The sequence below is a fragment of the Epinephelus lanceolatus genome, chromosome 9 (assembly GCF_041903045.1).
Source record: "Epinephelus lanceolatus isolate andai-2023 chromosome 9, ASM4190304v1, whole genome shotgun sequence".
NCBI classification, from domain to species: domain Eukaryota; kingdom Metazoa; phylum Chordata; class Actinopteri; order Perciformes; family Serranidae; genus Epinephelus; species Epinephelus lanceolatus.
The window spans coordinates 47,341,463-47,367,083 of NC_135742.1; the positions used below are offsets into that span (position 1 = coordinate 47,341,463).

Consider the following 25,621-nt stretch of genomic DNA (forward strand, 5'->3'; position numbering starts at 1 on the left):
AGCATGATACGAGTAAAACTCGTCAATATCCGTGCTCGTGCTGAAGGAAGATCCTCATTTGGTAACTGACTGTCTTCACGCTCTGTGATTGGCCAGTCACACACAGTGCCCGCCCCTCCCTACACAGACATATCTCTGCAGCCAGAGTTGTGCCCCACTCTCGCACACACACAGACAGTGACTGATCTCTCTGTGCTTGGCTTGACTCTAGCTCACATTGCTCTCTTCAGTACTCCTTAGGTTTTCTTCAGCTCGCCTCTATTTTGGTTTGTATGATATTTAAAGTTACTTGGTGAACTTGTTTCGTAACGTACGCGGTGCATTTGACAAGACAGAGCTGAAAACGGCTCGTGTCGCGTCAGTCACTGCCTCCACTCCGGTCAGGTTTTTTTTTTTTTTTTTTTTTTTTACCGTCTGCTTGCTGTTAGTTTGGCTGGTGATGTAAAGTCAGTTGGAAAACTTTGCTCGTACTGAACGCGGTGCTTTTGAGAAGAATACAGTGAACAAGGCTGACATATTATTTCCCTGTTTGCCATCACTGGATGTTTACATGAATCACCAAGTTCACACAGATCATTAAAAAATAAACAGTCTTACAGACCACTTACACACATACACACATATAGCTGAACACACAAAGTAGCCTATATTAATATTTTTATTGTATATGGCTGTTCATAAAAATAAATATAATATTATAAATATTACAAATTAAGCTTTATATACTGTATATAGGCTTTTTATAGGCTTTGAATACAGTAGATATTTTAACTGTTACATAGCGCACTCTCTCTCTCTCTCTCTCTCTCTTATACAATGAGTGATACAGAGGGTACTTCAGCTGACACTGAACCAGGCAATATCACTCGCAATAGCAGTAGTGGTAGCACCCACCTTGCCCCCTCTGAGACCAATATTGCATCTGGTGATGGAGGTCCTCCTCCACCAAAAACCAAAAGGACCTCTGCAGTATGGGACTCTTTCACTGTTTGTGAAAATGATCCCTCCAAAGCCATGTGTAAGCTTTGCAAGTCCAAAATAAGCAGAGGTAGAGATCCAAAACATTACAATACAACATCTCTACATAACCATCTGTTATATGTTCATCACATGAGAAAGCCCGCTGTATCAGCCACCTCCTCCTCCACCTCCTCCACGTCTCCTGGCAGCATTCCTTCTCAGGACACTGGTGTTCAGCTGGGTGCTGCTAAGGGCTCACCTTCTTCCTCCTCTTCACCAATACTCACTGCATTTGCAGCAAAGCAGCCATTCTCTGCAAACCATCCCTGGTCAAAAAAAATTACGGAGATGATTGGTAAAATGGTCTGCACTGATCTTGAGCCTTTCTCTGTGGTGGAGAGGAGAGGTTTCAAGTCTCTTGTTGCCTTTTTAGAGCCCAAGTATAAGATTCCGTCAAGGCACCATTTCAGTAGAACTGTAGTGCCTGAGTTGTATGAGGCAATGAGAGGGGAGCTGGTCCAGTCACTCAAGGCAGCTGATGGAGGTGTCATCAACCTCACTACCGATCTCTGGACCAGTAACCACAATGCCCATGCATACCTCTGTATAACTGGGCACTGGTGTGAACGTATGGGGGAATCATCAGTGCAGAGGAAAGCAGGGCTGCTAAATGTTGGTGTGCTGGACATTGAGCACACAGCAAACAACATTCTGTGCTGCCTGAAAGAAAAGATGAGAGAGTGGGAAGAGTCTGTTGGACAGCCTGTTAGAGTGAAGTTTGTTGTGTCAGATAATGCAGCCAACATGGTGAAGGCTTTAAGTGAATTTGGGCACATCCGTTGCATGTCCCATATGCTTCACTTGGTGGTGATCAAGGCACTGGAGCAGGACAGGATTGTGACATCCCTTCTGTCCAAAGCCAGGAGCATCTCTGGCTATATTCATTGCTCAAGCAAAGCCAACAACAGACTACATGAGCTGCAAACACAGTTGAACCTCCCCCAGCACACTCTCATAACAGATATAAAAACAAGGTGGAACTATACGTTCTACATGCTCCAGCGGCTGGTGGAGCAGCGCAGGGCTGTGCAGATTATGACACAGGAGTCTAACATGGGTAGAGCTCCAACAGTCATCTACCCAAATGAGTGGAGGTTGGCATCAGACATGCTCACTGTTCTGAGTCCTTTTGAGGAGGTCACACGGGAGCTCTCAAAACACAGTGCCTCCATCTCTGAGTTCATCCCCCTACTGTATGGCTTGTGCTCCATCATCAGGTCACTGCATTTGGGGGCTTGTGCAGCTGGTGAGGAATCTGAGGATGACTCTGATCATGTCATAGCTGGTGATGATGATCAGGATGCCACAGAGGGGCAGGACCAGGATGGTGCAGCTGAGTCCAGGGAAAAGTTAGGAGCAGCAGCAAGGAAACTCGCAGCCAATCTGAGCAAAGAACTACAATGGCGTCTCGAACCCATCTTTGCAAACTCCACATTTCTGCTTGCCACTTTCCTTGACCCCAGATATAAGGCCAGCTGTTTCCCAAACAGTGTTGATGTGGATGCACTGAAGAGAACATTATTCCATAGGATGGAGCTCTGTGACCCTGTGGCTGCACCTGCAAGAAACACAGAAGAGACACCTGCCACCAGCAGCACTTCAGTCCTGTCCTTCCTGCAGAAAAAGAAATCGGCTACTCCAATGAGGACACATTTGCCATCAGGTGATGTGGAGGCCTACCTGGCAGATGGGGACATCAGCCTTACTGATGACCCAGTGAAATACTGGTCAGGCAAGCTCCAGTGCTGGCCCAATTTGACACGCTTTGCACTGCAGCATCTCAGTTGCCCACCTACTAGTGTCCAGTCTGAGCGTGTTTTTAGCACGGCTGGAAATGTGGTCAGTCCACAGCGAGCAAACCTAGACCCTAGCCATGTGGAACAACTGGTCTTCATTAAAGTAAATGAAGATCTGAAAAACAGCATAGGACTATTTGGTCAGTAGAAAAACCTCTCTCTCTCCCTCTCACACAGTCACTCAGTCACACACACATGCACACACAGACACAGACACACACACACACCTTAATCAACATTGTTTAACTTTGTGTGGAAAAAAAGAGCCAAGAACATTAGGTAGTAAAAATAAATAAATAATTGAAAAAAAAATTCACAGTTTGATCATAAAAATTAAAAAAATAAATAAATAAATAAAAAGAAAGTTGTGTTGAGTATGACAACTCTTGTTCATGCATACTTCGTAGTTCATAATTTCCTACTGCATGCATTGTATTCATTCATGCTCTTAAAAATATTCATGTTCTGAGTTTATAAAAAAACTTGATCTGTAAATAGTTCCTTTACTATTGTGATCAAAAACATTGAATCTCAATTCTGAGGCTGTTCTGTAAATAGTTTTCAAATAAACAATAAATAAAGCAACTTCTGATCAATCCATATCAATTTCAGACTTAAAATAATGTACTGATTTAAGCCCCACCCAGTTCCACTTGAACCACGCCCACTTCCGGTTTAGGCCCCGCCCACTCCGAGTACAGATACGGATACAGATAATTTAGATGGTTGAACAGATACAGATACAGATACAGATAGTGGTGTACTCGCTCATCCCTAGTGGAAACAAACTGAAGATAACTCAAAAATTATTGGAGCTGATGGCAACTACTCTCATTACTGTCAGTGATTAAACCTTAGCGAGTAAGAAGCCAATAATTTATCTTTACATGTGTTCAGCAAGCATGAACATGTAAACATTTAGACAGCGATATTTTAATATGCTCCGTCTGCAGTCTCTCATCCACTGATACTAACGTTAAGTCTTACACAAGGATACCACGCTAGTTCAGCTCATAGCGAATTGTTACTAATAAGCTGAAATGACAGCTGTCTGTATGTAGACTAACTTAGTTTGACACTTATCGTAAAATTGGGCAGATACTTTTAAACTTAGCTGCTGGCTGAGGCAAACAGCCCCTCCTCTCTACCAGGACTAATGTTATCTGCACACAGTGAATCACATCAGCAGAGAGGGAGCAGGACAGAGGACAGGAGGACAGGAGGACAGAGGACAGGAGGACTAACTAATAAATACTAAACTTCACCCAGTATTGATGTCAGGAATATTATTTATGTAATGACCTTGCTGTTGCAAAAATTTATGTTGCTGCTTTAGAAACAACAATTTGTTTTATTTGAAATATTCAGTAATCCTGTTTTGAATCTATTCTTTTTAAATTAATATATTTTCTAAAAAGCAATTAATTAGAAATGAAAAAGAACTCATCATAGCACCAATAACATACTGAATTGATAAAAGTAGTAGTATTGATGAAATCTTAACGTTACCCATCCCTAGCAGTGAGCCTGCAGCACTATCAACAAGATAATCAATTTAGAGGGGTTTTAAGTTAGTATAGGAGACCTCTGTTTCATTGAGATATTTTATTGATTTTAATGCTGTTGAAATCACTGTCTTAAATTTAATGATAGCACTATCGGATAGACATCAAGTGTAGTAACTTTTGCAAAGTGGCGTGTAATCAAGTAATAAGAAACCAAATAAAGAGGGATTCTAACTAAAGACTATTAAGCCTTAATTTTAATGCCATCCAGAATGAAAACAGTGAGTGGGTTTATGTACACTCTGACCGTAGCCACTTGAGTCTAATGATGAGTTAAACACAGTACTAAGGCTGTCATTATGGACCTACACATAGATATTAGAATCACCTACAATGATAACTTTATCTTATTTAAGGGCTAACCTTGATAAAAAAAAACCCTGAAAATTCACAATTTATGGAACAGATGAGGAAGATTTTTCAGGCTGCACACACAAGTATTTGTAATACAAAAATAATGAGAAAAAATAGAATATCACAAGCCTTAACCTTGAACTTTTATTGCCACAGTGAAATATAAACAACACTTTTCACTGAAAATGATACTACCATGCATTACAGTAGAACATTATATCCCTCCCTCTGAAACCAAAACATATTTTAAACAAATTATTTTACAAACTTCTAATGTAAAACCACTGAGATTAAAATAGGATTTTTTTTTAACTCCGATTCTTTCTGTTGTTATTGCTAGTTGAGACTGTATTGTGTCTGTATTGTGTAATGTGTTTTGTCCGCCCCTGACCCTGCATAGGATAAGCAGGTATGTATGCAGGGATCAAAATTAGCAGTCGCCAGTCGCCAGAGGCGACTAATTTTAACCCTTTGGCCAGTAAATGAAGTCACCTAACCAGCCACTCTGGCGAGTGAAAAAAATAGGGCCAAACTACTGTTATTGTTGTTTCTCCCGCCCCTGGCTGTGTGTAGGCTACGTGATGTCATTGGTTGCACGCTGGTGTCGTACAACAGATCTTCAAGCCCACAACATGCCGCAAAGTGGGAGCTAGAACGTGAGCGTGCAGTTGGAGATCCGCGGTCCGCCATTTCCACGCCCTAGAAAGGCTGATAAGGGGGTGCTGTGGCCGTGCTGTGGCCGTGCTGCCTGCTCTCTCCGGTTTTACGCCAGGCTCGGCTCGTTTCAAAGACTCCTTGCGAAGCACTCCAGCGACCGGATCTTTGCTCTATAACCACAAAAAAAGATGTGATGGCACAACAGTCTCCTTTAGTACATTATTCTATGCTTTCTTTTGATTTTCACATTGGCTAGTCATCCTGTTTAATTTGTCTTCTGATTAAATCGGAACCGTTGAAACAAGTTGTAGGAAGCCTCTGCAAGTAATTGGTTGCTGGCAGACACTCTGCAATAAAATGGTTAATCAGCAGTGCCGTGCACTGTAGAGCCGATGCGCTGCTGGTTCTGCCGGCCTGAATAGAATATAATGTCTACTGTTGTGTACAGCATTTATAGACTGAGCTGAGTAGTGATGCGCGGGTCAACCCATAACCCGCGGGACCCGCAAATGGACCTGCGGGTCGGGCAGCAGTGATCGTCCGTTAAATCGGTCTGTAAATGATATTTTGACATTATTGGCTATTACTGTCATGGCATCCGAAGGTACTGATGCATTGAGCAGGTGACAGTCCGCGGCCGTTTTCAAAACACACTTGTGTCACGTACTCCAAAAGAAACTTGTTGAAACTTTAAACAATAATTTATTGTACAAAACGGGGGAAACAAACGTTGACAAAAACGGTTCCATAATTCATATTAAATTCAAAAAAACTTGGCATTGATCCACAGCCTCAGACGGATGCGCTCAAGCCTGCCGTGCGCACAAGCTCAGTTGGTAGGATAGGCCTACTATATTTTCACATTTTTAACAATGCAATTTAAAAGTTTTGATTTTTATTGATAACCTACATTTACCAACAACAAAAGACTACATTTAGCACCAGAAAAATATGTAAAAAAAAAAAAAAAAATAATAATAATAATAAAAAAAGTAAATAAAAAAACGAATATCGAATACCAAATTTTCATAACGAATACCTACCCATAGAAACAAATATTCGAATATCCGAATATTTGGGTACAGTCCTAGAAATAACTGACCAAAAATATTGAAGTTTTTCACAATATTGTGATTTATTGAGATGTGCCAGTATATAACAATGAGTTGATACATTTAATGTAAAACTTATTAAGCAAAGTATGTTTTAATAAAGTATTTTAAACAATCAAACTTGACTCATTCCTTAATTCCACACAAAATTATGCTAATATTGTATTTTGAGAATTGCTCGAGTTCATTATAGTAATAACACATTGAAAATATACCAAAATGCTATTTATGATTTTTGGCTAGTGAAGAAATTTTTTGGCCAGTAGATTTTTAAAGCTTACTAGCCACTTGGCTAGTAAGCCAAAAAGTTAAGTTTGAACCCTGTATGTATGTATGTATGTATGTATGTATGGGTGGTCAAGCTCCCCCAAGCTGACTTCCCATATGTTTAGGTCCATAAGGGACTGTCTATGGAAAATGTTTTACATGATTCAGCATGCAATAAAATGTCATAAAGGTGTGGTGCTGGGATAATAACACATTTTTCCATTTTCTTATAATACTGCCTTGTTGTGTCATAAAAGAAAAAAATAACTTGAGAAGAATAAAATCTGAATCAAAATCTAATGTTGTTTGTCTTTGAAGGAGACTCTATGACCTACCACCACGGTCGTCCATTCTCCACTTACGACCATGACAATGACATTGCTGTCACCAACTGTGCCCTGTCCTATAAAGGAGCCTTCTGGTATAAAAACTGCCACCGTGTCAACCTCATGGGACGATATGGAGATAACAGTCACAGTAAGGTACAGTATGTCTATAGAGCATTTACTGCATGTCCTTAAATGGACCTTGAAGAGCTTCCTGGGGTCACTGACGGTCCTTGAGATGAAAGTATTCCAGGTCTCCTTAAGGGGGTTCGTCGGCATTTGAAGGGGTGTATGGCGTCTGTAATGGGGCTTCACTGGTCTTTGATTAGGATCTTTCAGAGGGTTTGAAGAGTCCTCGATGGAGTTCCATCAGTCCTTGAAAAGATTCTGAGGATCTTTCATGGGGTTCTGTGAGACACTGATGGAGTTCCACTGGTTTAATTTATTTGAGTGCAGTTGCGTGGACATGAATAAACTGTTAAGGCTTAGCCTGGTTATGGTCCTATTCGACACACATTGTTATTTAAATTGTTAGGAAATATCCCAGTAAAGCACTCCCACATACAGTGTATCCACCACAACATCAAAACCAATCAACTGGACATATCAATCAATTGGAAAAGGCTGTCTTTGGCCAGCCAAGCATCGTCAGGAAGTTTATATACAACCAATGGCAAATGTTCAATGACAGTGCAGGAAGATGTGTTGTATAGTGAGGTGGAAGCTGGGGTGGTAGATGGGTCTGCAGTGTGTCTGATAGGCCTGCAGGGGGCTGAAGTTCAAATGAAGACCTGCAAGACTTTAGGCCTGCTAGCTTTGAAAGTATTTCTCATGTCACAGAAACTGCTGAAAGGGAAACTTGTGTTTTGGATGTTATTGACATACTGTCCGTGATGTGCCAGTGTTTTTGCTCTGGGGCTCTGCACAAATCTGACACCTGTCCACCCACCCACCTGTTCTCATCTCTGGCTCTCTGAAGTGTGGTGCGGCACCGTTTCCTGGTAAATGCAGCAGGGCAGCACGGAGGTCCCCGGGGATCGCCAGTAGACAATAAGCTTGTAATTCAAGGCTCATAAAACATACCCAAATTCACGAATATGTAGGCCATTACTACAGACTTCTGTTATCTTACAATCACAGTGTCTGCTGCAACAGCAGATGCTGTATTCATTCATGTCAGTGATGATGGTGTTCCGCCATTCAGGGTACCCTCCATGTTTTTTTCCCCCCTGATAATGCTACATTGTGATAATGTGATTGTGCTACTATTCAGTGCTGTATTGGCTTCTGTTGATGATAACCCAATGATTTTTCGCCATCCAGGGGACACAACCTGTTGAAAAAACATTTTCATGGCAGCCGACATTTTCTCACCGTAAATCATATATATGTTGACCAGTTTTGTTGTTGTTTGTTGTTTTGTTCATAGTCTTTAAAAAGTGCAAAGAAAACATAAAAGACTCTTCACAGAATGACAGAGAATAAGCATATTTCTCAAAATGTTAAATAATTAAATTTATAAAGTAATTAATCTAGGGCGGCACGGTGGTGTGGTGGTTAGCACTGTCGCCTCACAGCAAGAGGGTTGCCGGTTCGATCCCGGGTGTGGGAGCCCTTCTGTGCGGAGTTTGCATGTCTCCCCGTGTCAGCGTGGGTTCTCTCCGGGCACTCCGGCTTCCTCCCACAGTCCAAAGACATGCAGATTGGGGACTAGGTTAATTGATAACTCTAAATTGTCCGTAGGTGTGAATGTGAGCATGAATGGTTGTTTGTCTCTATGTGTCAGCCCTGCGATAGTCTGGCGACCTGTCCAGGGTGTACCCTGCCTCTCGCCCAATGTCAGCTGGGATAGGCTCCAGCCCCCCCGCGACCCTCAAGAGGATGAAGCGGTTAGAAGATGAATGAATGAATGAATGAATTACTTAATTAATTAATGTAAATTATTATGGACTATCCATAGAAATTATTATTTTATGGGATTATAACAAATCACAATCATATACCACATCTGGTTGACCTTATACTGGCAAGATGATTTTGGTTCTGTCTAAGCTCAGCTCTAGATGTGACATTTGTATATTGTTTTGTAAAAGAATATACAAAACAATATACAAATGTATATTGTTTTGTAAAAGACTATATATAAAAATATATATGCAGTGTGTGGTTTTGTTGATAAAGTTTTCAGATTTGGGATTTTATGTAACTTTCAGGTACATTTTCGACATACATGAACTAAATTAGAAACATATAACATCAAACATGAGTTTAACACTACAATTTGTAAAAAAAAAAAAAAAAAAAAAATGTATTTAATCAGTTGCCCAGGGACCCACTCAGATGAGCACCTGTGGGTCCCAGAGACTCACTATACTGAAAACCTATCAGCATCATTGCATTTCATTTTTTATGCCTCTGCACGGGCGTTAGCAAAGGCTAGAGGGATTATACTTTAAAGGACAACTTTGGTATTTTTCAACCTGGGCTCTATTTCCCATGTGTATGTGTGCGTATGATTCATGGGTACCACTCGTTCTAAAATTGGTTCAGTATTGAGGCACGAAACGAGCTAAAACAGTAATGGGGGCAACTGCGTCCTGTATAAAAGTGCTTTTTTTCGCCACTGACTGGTTCAGATCGCCAGAGCTATCTCTGTAGATAGCATATTGTAGCAGCCCTGGGGCAGTGGTGAGTGTGAATGAGTAGAGTCAGCTGTCAGTCAGTGTTGGAGCAGAGAGGTCCCCGCTGGGTACTGTAAGTGAGTGTGTGTGTGTGTTATGCTAGAAGAGTCAGAGGACGGAGTCTTTTACGTGCTACCCCCTGGAGTGTTACCAGAGTTTTTGGAGTGCTCAAATAAACGGGCCTTTTTCCCGAATGCAAGAACAGGATGTCGCGCAACACCCCGTAAGTTACAGCTTTCATAGGCTGCCTTTGTCGGACGGCGATATGCTGAAGTTTTGGCTAGTTGTGCTACAAATGGATGCTAACACTCCTCTCCAGACACTGTGCCTTGCAGACCATCGGGTCTGCAGTGCTCACTTCTCCCAAGATGACTACTGCCAGCCGAAGAAGAGAAGACATCCAATCCCGAAACACCTTTTCCTCAAGAAAACGGCTGTCCCACAAGTAGAGAGAGCTACAGACACAGTGGAGCAAAGCTTGTGACATCACACAGCCCAGAAGTAAGGGAAAGGCTAAGTTAGTATGCTATTTACAGAGATAGCACTGGTGATCTGAACCAGTCAGTGGCGAAAAAACACACACTTCATACACACATACTCACTTACAGTACCAAGCGGAGACGCCCTCCGCCTCTCTGCTCCAACACTGACTGACAGTTGACTACTGAACCAATTTTAGAACGAGCGGTACCCATGAATCATAGGCACACATACACATGGGGAAATAGAGCCCAGGTTGAAAAATACTGAAGTTGTCCTTTAAGGTTGTCTATCTGTCTGTGCCATGAACGTAATTCTCAAGAAGGGGGCATTTTGTCAAATTTGGCACAAATATCCACTTTGACTTTTGACCACCAAAATCTAATCAGTTCATACTTAAGTCTAAGTCAGTATGACCTTAAATTTGTTTAATTCTCATGAAAATAATATCTTAAGAATATTTTCTTCACATTTGGCACTAACATCCCCTATGAGTCAATGATGAATTGATTAGACTTTGGTGTTCAGAGGTCAAGATCAATGTGACCTTCTGTTTGTCTCATTTTTTTTAACACGATATCTCAAGAAGGCCTTGAGGGAATTCCCTCAATTTGGCACAAATGTCCATTTGGATTCATGAATGAGCTGATTAGAATTTGGGGCTTGAGGATCAAAGGTCAAGATCTCTGTAACCTCACAAATATCTAATAGGATAAAATTATGAAGTGATGACATTCTATATCCATATGGTCAAAGGTCAGCTTCACTATAACATCATTATGATAAGCAAACATCATAATGACATTTTTCTTTCCATTATTGAATGTCATAACTCAGGAACAGAATGGGAGACATTTGGTCAGATACTGAATTGGTGACACTAATCTTGGGTGTCCACCTTGTAACTGCTGCTTGTACAGATCTTCTGTGCTGCCATGGGCAAGATGTACTGTATGTGATGCATTCATAATTTCACAGACATGGATGTAAACTGTAACTGTAAGTTGGCGGGTTTATGGAGGCATACAACAGCAAGGCAGTAATTCTGGTTTTTATTCAGTGTGCATAGGCTATTCATTGTCTAGGGTCTATGTTAGCAGCTTGACTCCAAAGCAGAAAGACATTAAAACTGTATACTTAAATATTTTTTTACTTATCGTAAGTCATAGCATCATCGCAATATTCAACAACAGTATTGCATATTACATGTTTTCCTGATATTTTGCAGCCCTAATGGAGAGTGTAACTCACAAGCTGCAAGAAGTACACAGGCCCTCTGAAATTACTGATAATTTGTATCACATCAGTAGTCATCTCTTTTATGCTATTCAATTTGTTACTTTAGGCTGCATTTGACAGTTACGAATTGTTTGTACATGAAAATCTTGATACTGATTTGGGGACAGTGACAGTGGCTGGACAGCTAGCTTGTCTTGCTGTTAAACATACTCTCAAATTATATTCACTAGTTGTAAACCATACACAATGTCATTGACTTAAAAGCATAATAGCATTCTGGCTAATAGCTGAGCCAAAGGATTCTATGAGCCGAGTGGACTAGAATATCTCCCGTTGCTAAGTCGTATCTCAGGTTCGTCCTGTTTACTGGAGCAGTGAATAACGTGTCCATTGCAAAAGAACCCAAATGAGTGGTAATGATTGTTCCAGGTATTAAGTAAACTCTCAGGTGTTACCAGGGAAGCCAAGTTGTGACTTGAGAAAAAGCATGAAAGTGTAAATGAATATTCTTATTTTCTTATTTTTTTTCTTTGGAAAGTGATAATGGTATAAGAGGGATAATGCCCTTCTGGGTGGCCATCATCAGGGATTAATGACCTCCGCTGCACGTTGGATAGTTCACACCTCCATGTTGGCCATTTATTCCTGATGGTGGACAATTCATCGGGCATCTCCACTGCAAACTTTCTGCTCACCACAATCACCAATCTCTATCACAGTGATGAAACAACATAGATGGCACTTGGCTTGTGGTGCTCAAAGCGCCAATAAAACATATTTTCCAGAAATCATTACCCAGTTACTCAAGAAAATCCACTGACCTCACGGTTACATGTCGGAACTGTTTCCTATTATTCTTTCTTATTTCCTCTGTTCTTCTTTCTTTCAAACTACACTTGCCAACTGTAACACAGTGCAGAAGGAAGCATTCATCCACTGCTGGCTTACTTAGCACCACTGAGATAACTAACGTCACAGCTCAGCCAAGGTGGACGCCATTAATGTTTACATCTTGCACTGTCACGAGCATGAGGCTTTTATCCATTAATAGATGAGTGCTTCCTTCTGCACGGTGATACAGTTGGTTGGTGTAGTTCAGTAGAAGAAATAGTTCCTATGTAAAACTGTTAACAACAAGGTCTGTGGATTATCTTGAGCAACCAAGTCATGATTTTGGGAGAGAGAGAGACATTGAATTTTTCAATTTATTTTTTGAGCACCCCAAGCCAAGTCCAATCTAGTTCCCTTTTATTTTTGAAAGAAGGCAGACATCTCTACAACCGATATCTCCAACTCACACCAAAACAGTCCAGATTAATAAATAGCACTACATGTACTGTAAGTGATAAAATATGTATTTTTCATTTTGGGATGAACTGTCCCTTTAACCTTTGTGTTCTGCCTTAACCAACTTAACCATACATTAAACATAGTTTATTTGCCATAACCACAATTTTTTTCACAAACCTTATACCTTAGTTGCAGCAATTACAATTAGATTTAAAAATAAGATATATGATTGTTTTGTAGTTTTCACTTGCTATTTGCCTCCTGAAGGATCCTCCAGAGCTTTTGTTTCTAATTCTTTCTTTAATTATTTATTAGCCCGGATGTACAGCCTTTCTGATGTGGATGCTGTCTATTTACAGTACAGGCCAAAAGTTTGGACACACCTTCTCATTCAATGCGTTTTCTTTATTTTCATGACTATTTACATTGTAGATTCTCACTGAAGGAATCAAAACTATGAATGAACACGTGGAGTTATGTACTTAACAAAAAAAAGGTGAAATAACTGAAAACATGTTTTATATTCTAGTTTCTTCAAAATAGCCACCCTTTGCTCTGATTACTGCTTTGCACACTCTTGGCATTCTCTCCATGAGCTTCAAGAGGTAGTCACCTGAAATGGTTTCCACTTCACAGGTGTGCCTTATCAGGGTTAATTAGTGGAATTTCTTGCTTTATCAATGGGGTTGGGACCATCAGTTGTGTTGTGCAGAAGTCAGGTTAATACACAGCCGACAGCCCTATTGGACAACTGTTAAAATTCATATTATGGCAAGAACCAATCAGCTAACTAAAGAAAAACGAGTGGCCATCATTACTTTAAGAAATGAAGGTCAGTCAGTCTGGAAAATTGCAAAAACTTTAAATGTGTCCCCAGGTGGAGTCGCAAAAACCATCAAGCGCTACAACGAAACTGGCACACATGAGGACCGACCCAGGAAAGGAAGACCAAGAGTCACCTCTGCTTCTGAGGATAAGTTCATCCGAGTCACCAGCCTCAGAAATGGCAAGTTAACAGCAGCTCAGATCAGAGACCAGATGAATGCCACACAGAGTTCTAGCAGCAGACCCATCTCTAGAACAACTGTTAAGAGGAGACTGCGCCAATCAGGCCTTCATGGTCAAATAGCTGCTAGGAAACCACTGCTAAGGAGAGGCAACAAGCAGAAGAGATTTGTTTGGGCCAAGAAACACAAGGAATGGACATTAGACCAGTGGAAATCTGTGCTTTGGTATGATGAGTCCAAATTTGAGATCTTTGGTTCCAACCGCCGTGTCTTTGTGAGACGCAGAAAAGGTGAACGGATGGATTCCACATGCCTGGTTCCCACTGTGAAGCATGGAGGAGGAGGTGTGATGGTGTGGGGGTGTTTTGCTGGTGACACTGTTGGGGATTTATTCAAAATTGAAGGCACACTGAACCAGCATGGCTACCACAGCATCCTGCAGCGACATGCCATCCCATCCGGTTTGCGTTTAGTTGGACGATCATTTATTTTTCAACAGGACAATGACCCCAAACACACCTCCAGGCTGTGTAAGGGCTATTTGACCAAGAAGGAGAGTGATGGAGTGCTGCGGCAGATGACCTGGCCTCCACAGTCACCGGACCTGAACCCAATCCAGATGGTTTGGGGTGAGCTGGACCGCAGAGTGAAGGCAAAGGGGCCAACAAGTGCTAAACACCTCTGGGAACTCCTTCAAGACTGTTGGAAAACCATTTCAGGTGACTACCTCTTGAAGCTCATCGAGAGAATGCCAAGAGTGTGCAAAGCAGTAATCAGAGCAAAAGGTGGCTATTTTGAAGAAACTAGAATATAAAACATGTTTTCAGTTATTTCACCTTTTTTGTTAAGTACATAACTCCACATGTGTTCATTCATAGTTTTGATGCCTTCAGTGAGAATCTACAATGTAAATAGTCATGAAAATAAAGAAAACGCATTGAATGAGAAGGTGTGTCCAAACTTTTGGCCTGTATTGTATGTGGAGACTTTAACAGTTGTATTGGCAAACTAAATGACTGTATAACAGATGTAGATGATGTGCCCCCTAGAAACAATATAAATAGTTTTATAAATAGTTATGGAGAGATATTAGTAGAATTTTTAAGGGATGTTAAATGCTGTGTTCTCAACCGGAGAATATCCCCAGAAATATCCCCACTTCGGTTTCTACAAAGGGAGGGCAGTGGTGGATTATATGATTTCTCATCACAAATGTTTAAATAATTGTACTAACTATGTTTTTACACCCAATGAGTTACTAGAGAGGTTAGGGTCAGACGGCATCATATTAATTGGGGATGGATGCGGGATACCTGACCACTCCCTACACGTGCTGTCATTTCATGCTGGACCACTTTTTACTAACAATGAGGGCCCTAACCAACAACAGGTAAAAGTCAGACCTCTAACAAGACAAATACCTGAATCTTTTCTGGCATCTAGTTCATGTAATAATGTTTTAGAGGAGCTCATTGTTCAATTGTCGCATAAAAGGAATCAAGATGAGGTGGATGTCAGGTATGATGCTTTTTGTGACTGTTTATATAATGAGTTAAATAAAGGTGGTAGAAATGGGTTTAGTAGGCCACCCCAGAAAGGGTTTAAAAGAACATGTAAGCCCTATTGGAATCAGGATTTACAAAACCTCTGGAATATCCTAAGAGCAGTTGAAAAGAGCTATCTTAAATGTGATATCAAAAACAAGAGAGCAGAGTTAAAAAACAAATTCAATAATTACCAGGCTGATTTTGATAAAACACTAGGGAAGGTTAAACATAAATTTTATTGTGGCCACTCATTATATATTGAACGGTTACAAACACATTGCCCTCAGAAATTTTGGGAAATCAATAAATTGGGCCATAGGAAGAAAATGGAAATACCCATGGAGGTAGAATTAGAAACTGGCGAGGATAGCTCTGAGATCAATGTGGTACTAGAGAAATTGGAAAAGGACTTTGGCGATTTATTCTCTGGTAGTAACCATTCATCCTTCGATGATAATTTTCTTAAGAATATATCGGACACAAAGCCAATGTTGGAGGATGAAATGAACAAGGACTTTTTTGTTGTAATTTATATCTGAATGCGAACTTTACTGCAGAGGGGGTTAAACAGTCATAGATAAGGCCAAATTAAAGAAATCAGCCGGAATAGATGAGATTTCTTATGAAGTCCTGAAGTCTCCAAGATTATTTAGAATTCTGTTTGAGTTATTTCAATTTTGTTTTGATCATGGCATCATTCCTGTTCAGTGGTATAAATCTATCATAAAGCCTATCCCTAAATCATCTAGAAATGACCCCGAATCACCACTTGGCTACAGAGGTATAAGCCTTATTAGTAATGTTTATAAACTACATTCTGCTCTACTAAATAATAGATTAGTTGGCAATTTATAAAGGTCAGGATTGCTGGTAGATGAGCAAAATGGTTTCCTGAAACAAAGGGCCTGTATAGACCACACATACTCACTTCTATTATCAGAGCAAGACTTAAAGAAAACAATCCAACATTTGCATGTTTCATCGATTTTCAGAAGGCATTTGACTGGGTCAATAGAGAACTGCTGGAGTACAGGCTAATAAAATCAGGACTAAATGGTCAACTTTATATAGCAATTAAGTCACTTTATCGAGCACCTGCTGCTTGTGTGCGGTTAAATGTCTTCAGAACAGGCTGGTTTTCCACACCAATTGGGGTGAAACAAGGTGACGTATTGTCTCGACCGTTGTTTTCAATTTAACGATCTGGCTATTCAAATCAAAAAATCTAATTTTGGTATTAAAATTGATGATATGACTGTGGGCATTTTTCTATATGCTGATGATATTGTTTTATTAGCTGAATGTGAACACGATCTCCAGAATATGTTAAATAGTGTTTCAGATTGGTGTTGGAAATGGAGACTTGTGATAAATCAGGAGAAAACGCAAATTGTTCATTTTAGAAAACAGGCTGTACAAAGAAGTTCATTTCCATTTAATTTTGGATCAAAAACATTTAACTTCAAACCAGCTATAGGCACTCTATCAGACTCAGCTGGCAGAGCTTTGGGCTCTGCACTGAGCAAAATTAAAAACTGTAGAGACCTAGGTTTCAAGTCATTTACCCAACTGTATAAGTCTTGTGTATGTCCTGTCTCAGACTATGCAGCTGGGGTCTGGGGTTTTAAAGACCAGGCTAAATCTAACACAGTTCAATATAGGGCTATTCACTCCCTTTTGAGAGTTCATAAACGTACATCAGTAGCAGCCATTTGTGGAGACATGGGTTGGGAACCACCAGATGTCAGGCATAAATGTGAAATGCTCCGTTTATGGAACAGATTGGTAAATATGCCTGAACATAGGCTGACTAGAAAGATTTTCAATTGGGAAACGTCAAAAGTATCTCCTTGGGCCAGTGAGGTGAAATCATTATTTGTGATATGTCCTTTATATTTCACAATAGATTACGCTGCAATATTCAAGAAATTAACAACATATTCTTCCAACAACATAAAGAAAAATGGTTGGTAGGAATATGGAATAAGCCCAAATTAAGAACTTATGTCTTATGTTTTTTTGTCCTCTGTACGATGAATTTAACCATGTACTTTTTGAGAAAATGAGCTTGTTAAACAGTGGCTTATTTTACTTGGATGATTACAACAAACTTGAATTATGTTTTAGAAAAGGAACATTCCCTACAGCCAACTTCATTTGTAAAGCCTGGGAAAAGAGAAAAAAAAACGCTGTGTATTTGATCTGAGTTTTGTAATATATATATCGTTTTGTTTTAGTTTTTGTTTATTTGCTCACACACCATGCAAGGCTGTTTGTTGCTGAGTGTCTTATGAGCCCATGCGGGCTGGGCACCCTGAGTGCTTGACACTTAAATAAATAAATATATCGTATCAGTTGACACATGTAAATTGCAGGACACAATTTGGGGTTTCCAGAACTGTCCAATTTGGATGTTTTTGTGTGGAGATAGGGTTGCTTTCATTGTAATGGGAATCTGTGACAGCAACATGTCTAAGGACCTCCACTTCACTTGTATTTCAAGCTCTACTTTGACTAACATTATCTGTCCTTCTTTTGCTCTCCAGGGTGTGAACTGGTTCCACTGGAAAGGCCACGAGCACTCAATCGAGTTTGCTGAGATGAAGCTCAGGCCATCCAACTTCAGAAACCTGGAGGGAAGAAGGAAAAGGTCATAAGCAATCCACCAACAACATCATCAACAACACTGCTACAACTCTGTCTGGACTTCCCGTAAACCACCTTGACTCCTACACCCACACACCCTGCAGCGACCAAAGCCACTGCCAAGAGCCCTGCAGCCTCCATACAAAACCAGCTCATCAATTCATTCACAGATCAGCCTCGATTTCATAACCCCCTCCCCCTGTGATATGGTTGTGGAGATGCTGCCGGTGTAGAAATCAATGTGCATGTTACAAACTGGGCTTAGATCAAGCCCACACAGATTCTACTCACGGACCAAAGAGGAGAGCAAAAACAACTCTGTCTCACCTGATTCTGTTACAGCATTTGTGGGGAGCTTGGCCATTATGTTGTATTCAGTAATAAATACAGTTCACTATTTCACATTTGGGGTTTTACAAAAAAGACAAGCTGTTTCTAGTACAATGTGGTCTTGTTTAGGTTCAGGGCCTCATTAAAAAAAACTGATAATACAGTGATAATTCAACTGGATAATCATAGCAATTCTATTCCTTGTACAGTAGTGTACATGTAAACATCTGACTGGAACATTTGAAAAGGGATATTCCTCAGATGACACAGTTCAGATGTCTCCATCTACCTTGTCATTTGTTTGTCTGTGTGCTTAACTTGTGTCAGTGTTACTTTATCCTCCCCAGATTCCCTCACATCCTGCAACACAAACAGACATCTGAAGTGATAAGATGGACATGAAAAAAAATTGTATCAAAAAGTATTTTACCCACCACATCCCATGTCTACGAGGATGGCAAAGTTTCCATTCACTAAGTAAGCCCTTGAAGGCATCGTTACACCGCCTCAGTATTGTAAAGAACAAAGAGAAGAAAAGATGATGTGTTTCCATTTTGTTTTGTTTCTCTTGTGAAACTGAGGCAGGACCTGTTACTCGGTATGTTAACAAATGTGTTTATGATATTTCTTTCTTTTTTTTTTTTTGAATACAGTACATATGTGTGGAACAAGAGAATTTTCCTTGATGTTGTTGCTCAAAACTTGAAAAATGACCAATTCCAATTGAGTTCATTGGACAAAGTAGGGTATCTATGAATGTGTTGATGATAAAACTGACTTAAGAGGTCAAAACTAGAGAAGTAGTTAGTGTTCTTACCCTCCCAGCCTCCTCAGCCCCCAGGCCCAGCCACAGCGGCATACTAAACTAATAACCTGCCCGTGGAAATGAAGCTTGTTTTTATTGTTATGTTTGTTTATAAGTAACTGAATGAACAACAGGTGTGTCTCTGTAAACTGTATTACAATAAACCAGTTTGTTTAAAGGGAGCATGTTTAGGCATTTGTCTTGACTCAGGGTCCGTTTTCTAACTCATTCCAGAGCTTTTTGTTACACCATGGTCTTCCTCATTAGATAGAGTTTGCTCCTTTGTCATGGAGACTTTAAAGTCACAACAAGTTAGCTTTTACAAAGATTTTAAGGTGTTGAATGCCATGTAAAGAAGTTACTGGTAACAGGTTACAATGCGGGGCACAAAACTGTAGTACTCAACAAATATTCAACTTGGATCAGACATCTAATGAATGTTGGTCCTGAATGTCAATATGACAGCTAATGGAGGGGCTAATATGAAAAGTTTCTCTTAAGTCTTGTTATTGACTGACATTGATTCCGCCACTCATAGACAAGCTCAATCCACATTGTTTCATATGGCATAGATTGTCATTTTTCAGGATAGCCTCCACTGCCACCATCATAAAGTTGGACATTGACACACAGAGAAATATTTGTTAAATAATGAAATAATCTGTTACTAACATATTTACCACCAATAGATGTCGAATTTAAACAGGACACCTGTGATAGTGTTACGTAATCTAGAAATTGCTCCTGATATTCACCCATACTGTAAAAAATAGGATGTGGCTCAAATGCTGAACAACAAATTTAGAGATCATCTGGTTCATATCAAAGGGATAGTGTAGAAGCAAAAAAGTCAAGGTCCCAAGCCGGGCCAGTTAGCTCGCGACCTCGCTCCTTTCCTCTCAAACGGACTTTCTTTATCTTCCATTAGATATCAAAAACTCAAATACTCAGAGGTCAAAAAAAATCACTGGAGACACGTAGAATCAGATGAGATGCAAATGTGAGTGGTTTGGTGAGCGGCAGATTTTGTGGTTGTCCCGAGAACCCAGTTAGTTCAACTGCTGAGGATGATATTTGGTGTTTAGACACAGGGAGATTCAAGGTGGCTCCACAAATAAAACACCCTCTACCGCCCTGACCCCCTCTTGGGTCGCCACGACCCCCACCCCTGCCTCTGAATCCTCCTGTACCTCTTCTCGAGCCACTCCAATGGGGAGGGCGAGGATCAACCCACTCTGGGGTCGGAAATAGATCTGGAGTGTGTATGGGGAAGGGCGGAAGCTGCTGAACCATCTGATTGGTTGATTTTTTCTCTGCTTTTTTTTTTTTTTTTTTTTTTTTGCATCGTTGGTTTTACGTCGTGCATCTTCCAATTGGAGTTTTAACAGCTGAACCCGTGCTGACTCTGTACTGTCCTTCTCTGCCGGCATTGTATATGACTTCATTAATCCTGTAAGCTTCACTGCTCTCTCCTCGTATTCTTCCCCTGAGTCTGTGTCTGACCATATCTGATCTCCCTCGTCGTCTGCTTCCTCTTCTGCATCATACAGACCTGGTTCTTGCGTCTTATTCTCACTCTCCCTTCATTTCCCTCTTCCATCTATTTCAGGTGTTCTGTGAGTTATGTATAACCTCACCTCTTAACCTGTCACTGGTGAAATGTATGTGTTTGCCTTATTACTCTCCCTATTTGTGTTATCTCTGGTCCACAATGTTGTACCAGTGAAGTCAGCCTAATTTGATCTCCCAATGTTGCAGCAGCGAGCCCGTGTACTTGATTTATTTAACAGCTTAGTTTGATTCTCTCTATCTGTTCACCCCCTTCACTGTCTATGTAGCTTCTTTCCAACCCGAAATGTGTTTTTTATGCCTCTAGTGTCCACTGAACCATCAGTCATGCAATATTCTTCAGCCCAAATTTCATTACTACTGCTGTCACCCTCTTCCATCCAGCTCTTAACAGCTTGATCTCAACTTCTTTTTCTTTATTTTATTAGTTATTTTATTTATTATAAAACTATACTTATAAACTAAAGCGACTTATCATTTATAATTTATTTATAATTTTATTGCTTATTCTATTCATTTATGAGACTATACTTATCACTTATTTTATTTATCTATAAAATTAAATTAAAATAACAGATATTTCTTTTTTATTCTCCCCTTAACAGCCAACCAGTTTGTATGGAGTTCACCCGAGCAACTGGTTCAATCAGTGAAACATGTGGACTTTTTGTTGGCACCGTTAGGTTTCCAGTCCCCAGACAATTTGTTGACACCGTTAGGTTACCCTTGTCTGGTTTTGTTTCACTGAGACACTGTTAATAACTACCTCATGTAACAAAACTTTGAAACAAATCACATAAAACAAACACACAAATACCAGATTATGATAAAACATTCAGGCCCCAAAATGTCTTTTTTTCTTTGTAATGACCTTTAACCCAATAGAGGTCAGAACCAAACTATCAAATTTTAACAAAGCTTTGTTTTTTGTATAAACCCACTTCTGTTGGCTGTGTTCCTCACTCTATGCTGGCTGCATGCCTCACCCCCTCCTTTTGTGCTCTCTGTTTAGTCAGTCTCCCAATGATTTGTCAGTCTTTTTACAGTTACATTTTATTTAACACTTTACTGTATTTACAACACTTTATACAACGCTTCGTGCATTACTCTAAATAGATTATACTGTGTTTACTACAACTTACTTCTAAATATACTACAATGTACAGTACAGGCCAAAAGTTTGGACACACCTTCTCATTCAATGCGTTTTCTTTATTTTCATGCTATTTACATTGTAGATTCTCACTGAAGGCATCAAAACTATGAATGAACACATGTGGAGTTATGTACTTAACAAAAAAAGGTGAAATAACTGAAAACATGTTTTATATTCTAGTTTCTTCAAAATAGCCACCCTTTGCTCTGATTACTGCTTTGCACACTCTTGGCATTCTCTCCATGAGCTTCAAGAGGTAGTCACCTGAAATGGTTTCCACTTCACAGGTGTGCATTATCAGGGTTAATTAGTGGAATTTCTTGCTTTATCAATGGGGTTGGGACCATCAGTTGTGTTGTGCAGAAGTCAGGTTAATACACAGCCGACAGCCCTATTGGACAACTGTTAAAATTCATATTATGGCAAGAACCAATCAGCTAACTAAAGAAAAACGAGTGGCCATCATTACTTTAAGAAATGAAGGTCAGTCAGTCTGGAAAATTGCAAAAACTTTAAATGTGTCCCCAAGTGGAGTCGCAAAAACCATCAAGCGCTACAACGAAACTGGCACACATGAGGACCGACCCAGGAAAGGAAGACCAAGAGTCACCTCTGCTTCTGAGGATAAGTTCATCCGAGTCACCAGCCTCAGAAATGGCAAGTTAACAGCAGCTCAGATCAGAGACCAGATGAATGCCACACAGAGTTCTAGCAGCAGACCCATCTCTAGAACAACTGTTAAGAGGAGACTGCGCCAATCAGGCCTTCATGGTCAAATAGCTGCTAGGAAACCACTGCTAAGGAGAGGCAACAAGCAGAAGAGATTTGTTTGGGCCAAGAAACACAAGGAATGGACATTAGACCAGTGGAAATCTGTGCTTTGGTATGATGAGTCCAAATTTGAGATCTTTGGTTCCAACCGCCGTGTCTTTGTGAGACGCAGAAAAGGTGAACGGATGGATTCCACATGCCTGGTTCCCACTGTGAAGCATGGAGGAGGAGGTGTGATGGTGTGGGGGTGTTTTGCTGGTGACACTGTTGGGGATTTATTCAAAATTGAAGGCACACTGAACCAGCATGGCTACCACAGCATCCTGCAGCGACATGCCATCCCATCCGGTTTGCGTTTAGTTGGACGATCATTTATTTTTCAACAGGACAATGACCCCAAACACACCTCCAGGCTGTGTAAGGGCTATTTGACCAAGAAGGAGAGTGATGGAGTGCTGCGGCAGATGACCTGGCCTCCACAGTCACCGGACCTGAACCCAATCGAGATGGTTTGGGGTGAGCTGGACCGCAGAGTGAAGGCAAAGGGGCCAACAAGTGCTGAACACCTCTGGGAACTCCTTCAAGACTGTTGGAAAACCATTTCAGGTGACTACCTCTTGAAGCTCATGGAGAGAATGCCAAGAGTGTGCAAAGCAGTAATCAGAGCAAAGGGTGGCTATTTTGAAGAAACTAGAATATAAAACATGTTTTCAGTTATGTCACCTTTTTTTGTTAAGTACATAACTCCACATGTGTTCATTCATAGTTTTGATGTCTTCAGTGAGAATCTACAATGTAAATAGTCATGAAAATAAAGAAAACGCATTGAATGAGAAGGTGTGTCCAAACTTTTGGCCTGTACTGTATGTACAGCAACTTTATAGCTTACAGTTAGGTTTTTACAATTTTTACACTTTGATCGATCTGTTAACTGTTTTGACTTGTTTTTTGTCTTTTTTACTTTTCCTTTATCTCTTTGGTTGCAACATTTTAAGCGTTCTGCCCGTGTCAGACCTGTTCTGTCTACGGTGACTCCCCTCCTTCTTGGCCGGGAGGTCACTTTCCTCAAAACAGCGGTATCCACAGAAGCTTTTTTACTTTACGCCTTTTCTTAATCTCTATTCCCTAAGCTCTCCGTCTAAGCTGTCCCAACGGTTGACTCACACACACCTGCCCCTACAGGCTTAAAGGTGTGCGTGGCAAGTCGCTAGCGGTATCCACGGATTCGCTTTTGAGTACCTTTGACTCTCTTATTTTTGCATTCTGCCCGAGCAGCCTATTGGTTGGCTCAACGCCCCTGCCTTCACAGATTTAAAGGATGCGTTTGTCAAGTCAATAGCGGTAACCACGGATATGCTTTTGAGTATCTCTGACTCTTTTCTTCTCTTATTGTGCACTTTTGTCTCTTTAAATACTTTAAATACTCTTAATACTTTAAATACTTTACTCTTACTACCTTCCTCACTACATTTGTTACCGTACATTCAGCACACACACATTCACTCTTTCTTTTGCCTGCTTGGTTACTCTAGCTCACTCCCCCACATTCCACACACACATACACACACTCACTCACTCCCTCCCACATTCACTCTCCATGTTTATCTCTCTAACTTACACACACACATACACACTGTATTGCACTAGATTCAGTTGTCTCCAGCAATATATCAGCTATGTTCCAATGTTGTGTTATTAGTTAGTAATTTTTACATCACATTTTAGGTTCTTTAGGAGAGGAATTTGTCAAATACCTCCGACCTTGGCGGCTCCCAACTGCACCTCAGACGCACCCGGTTTAGGCAGAAAAAAGGCTCTGCTTACCTTATCTGGTGGCCACCTGTACGTCTGATGTGCAGCCAAGCGCCCCCAATCTCAGGATCCGACCTCCTCGTCCTCCTGGCTGGCTCGCCAAATAATGTAGAAGCAAAAAAGTCAAGGTCCCGAGCCGGGCCATTTAACTCGCGACCTCGCTCCTTTCCTCTCAAACGGACTTTCTTTATCTTCCATTAGATATCAAAAACTCAAATACTCAGAGGTCAAAAAAAATCACTGGAGACACGTAGAATCAGATGCAACTGAGTTTAATGTGCTCGCAGGCAACAAACACATCACAACCCAAATGAGCCAAGCTCCGGAGCAAGGCTGGAATTTCTTTGTTTGCGCTCGCTCTTTTATCGTAGAATTTCTGCTGAGTCATCTCTTTCCCTTAATCCTTCTCACTTGGCTCTGATCGTAACATATCCCACCTCTGCTGAGTCACTTTTTCTCCACCATAATGGTGTCATATTTCTGCTGAGTAATGTTTTTCCTAGATCTAAGACCGCCTCCTCTTACTAGGGTCATTCTCAGGACAAACTGTAATTCCCCTAATTTTCCACTAGTGTTTTCTGAACCCATCCTCATGCTATTTTTAGAAATGATTCACAGTGAGTCCTAGGTACTTCTCCACCACAATGCTTAAGTGCTCAATGAGTGTGTGTGTGTGTCATAAGAATACATGAAATATTAAACCAGTGTGTAATTTGTCAGTTGCACAGATTATATTGCTTCAACACATATCTTTTAAAGGTCAGCTAAAAGGTACAGTATATGTCTTCAGTAAATCAGTACATTACACTACAATAGATGTACCTATCTATATCTTGTTTGGTTATGAGTACTTTAAATCAAACCTCAACTCTCCAACACAAAAAAACATTCAGGGTATAAAGATCATTAGTTACTCAAAGAACACTTTAAACAAGAACAAAAAACATGTATGAAAATTTTTTGAAAATCCTATTTAATAGAATCCAAATCCCAACCCACTGCACCCTTGCAGGTGCATGTTTAACAATGGGGCAACTCAGGAGTGGCATTATAAAGCTAAGTCTGGGAGAGACGCAGGCAAAAGAATCCCCTAGATCCTTTAGATAACTTTGAGATAACACTAAACTACATTTACTGAAAACTACTCTGGTTATTATACTCTCTCCAGGTTTCACACATTTCCACTGTTGT

General features: G+C 40.5%; 1 protein-coding gene across 3 annotated transcripts in view; it reads left to right on the forward strand.

Annotated features, from left to right (window-relative positions):
* tncb (tenascin Cb) overlaps window positions 1–19,304 on the forward strand; it is a 194,080-nt gene extending 174,776 nt beyond the window's left edge. For all 3 annotated transcript variants that reach the window (XM_033618445.2, XM_033618447.2, XM_033618449.2), the window contains 2 exons: window positions 7,090–7,253; window positions 17,888–19,304. In XM_033618445.2, the coding sequence (XP_033474336.1) occupies window positions 7,090–7,253; window positions 17,888–17,998 (275 nt within the window). In that variant the 3' untranslated portion in view covers window positions 17,999–19,304. The remainder of the gene's footprint in view (window positions 1–7,089; window positions 7,254–17,887) is intronic.
* The last annotated feature ends 6,317 nt before the right edge of the window (window positions 19,305–25,621 follow it).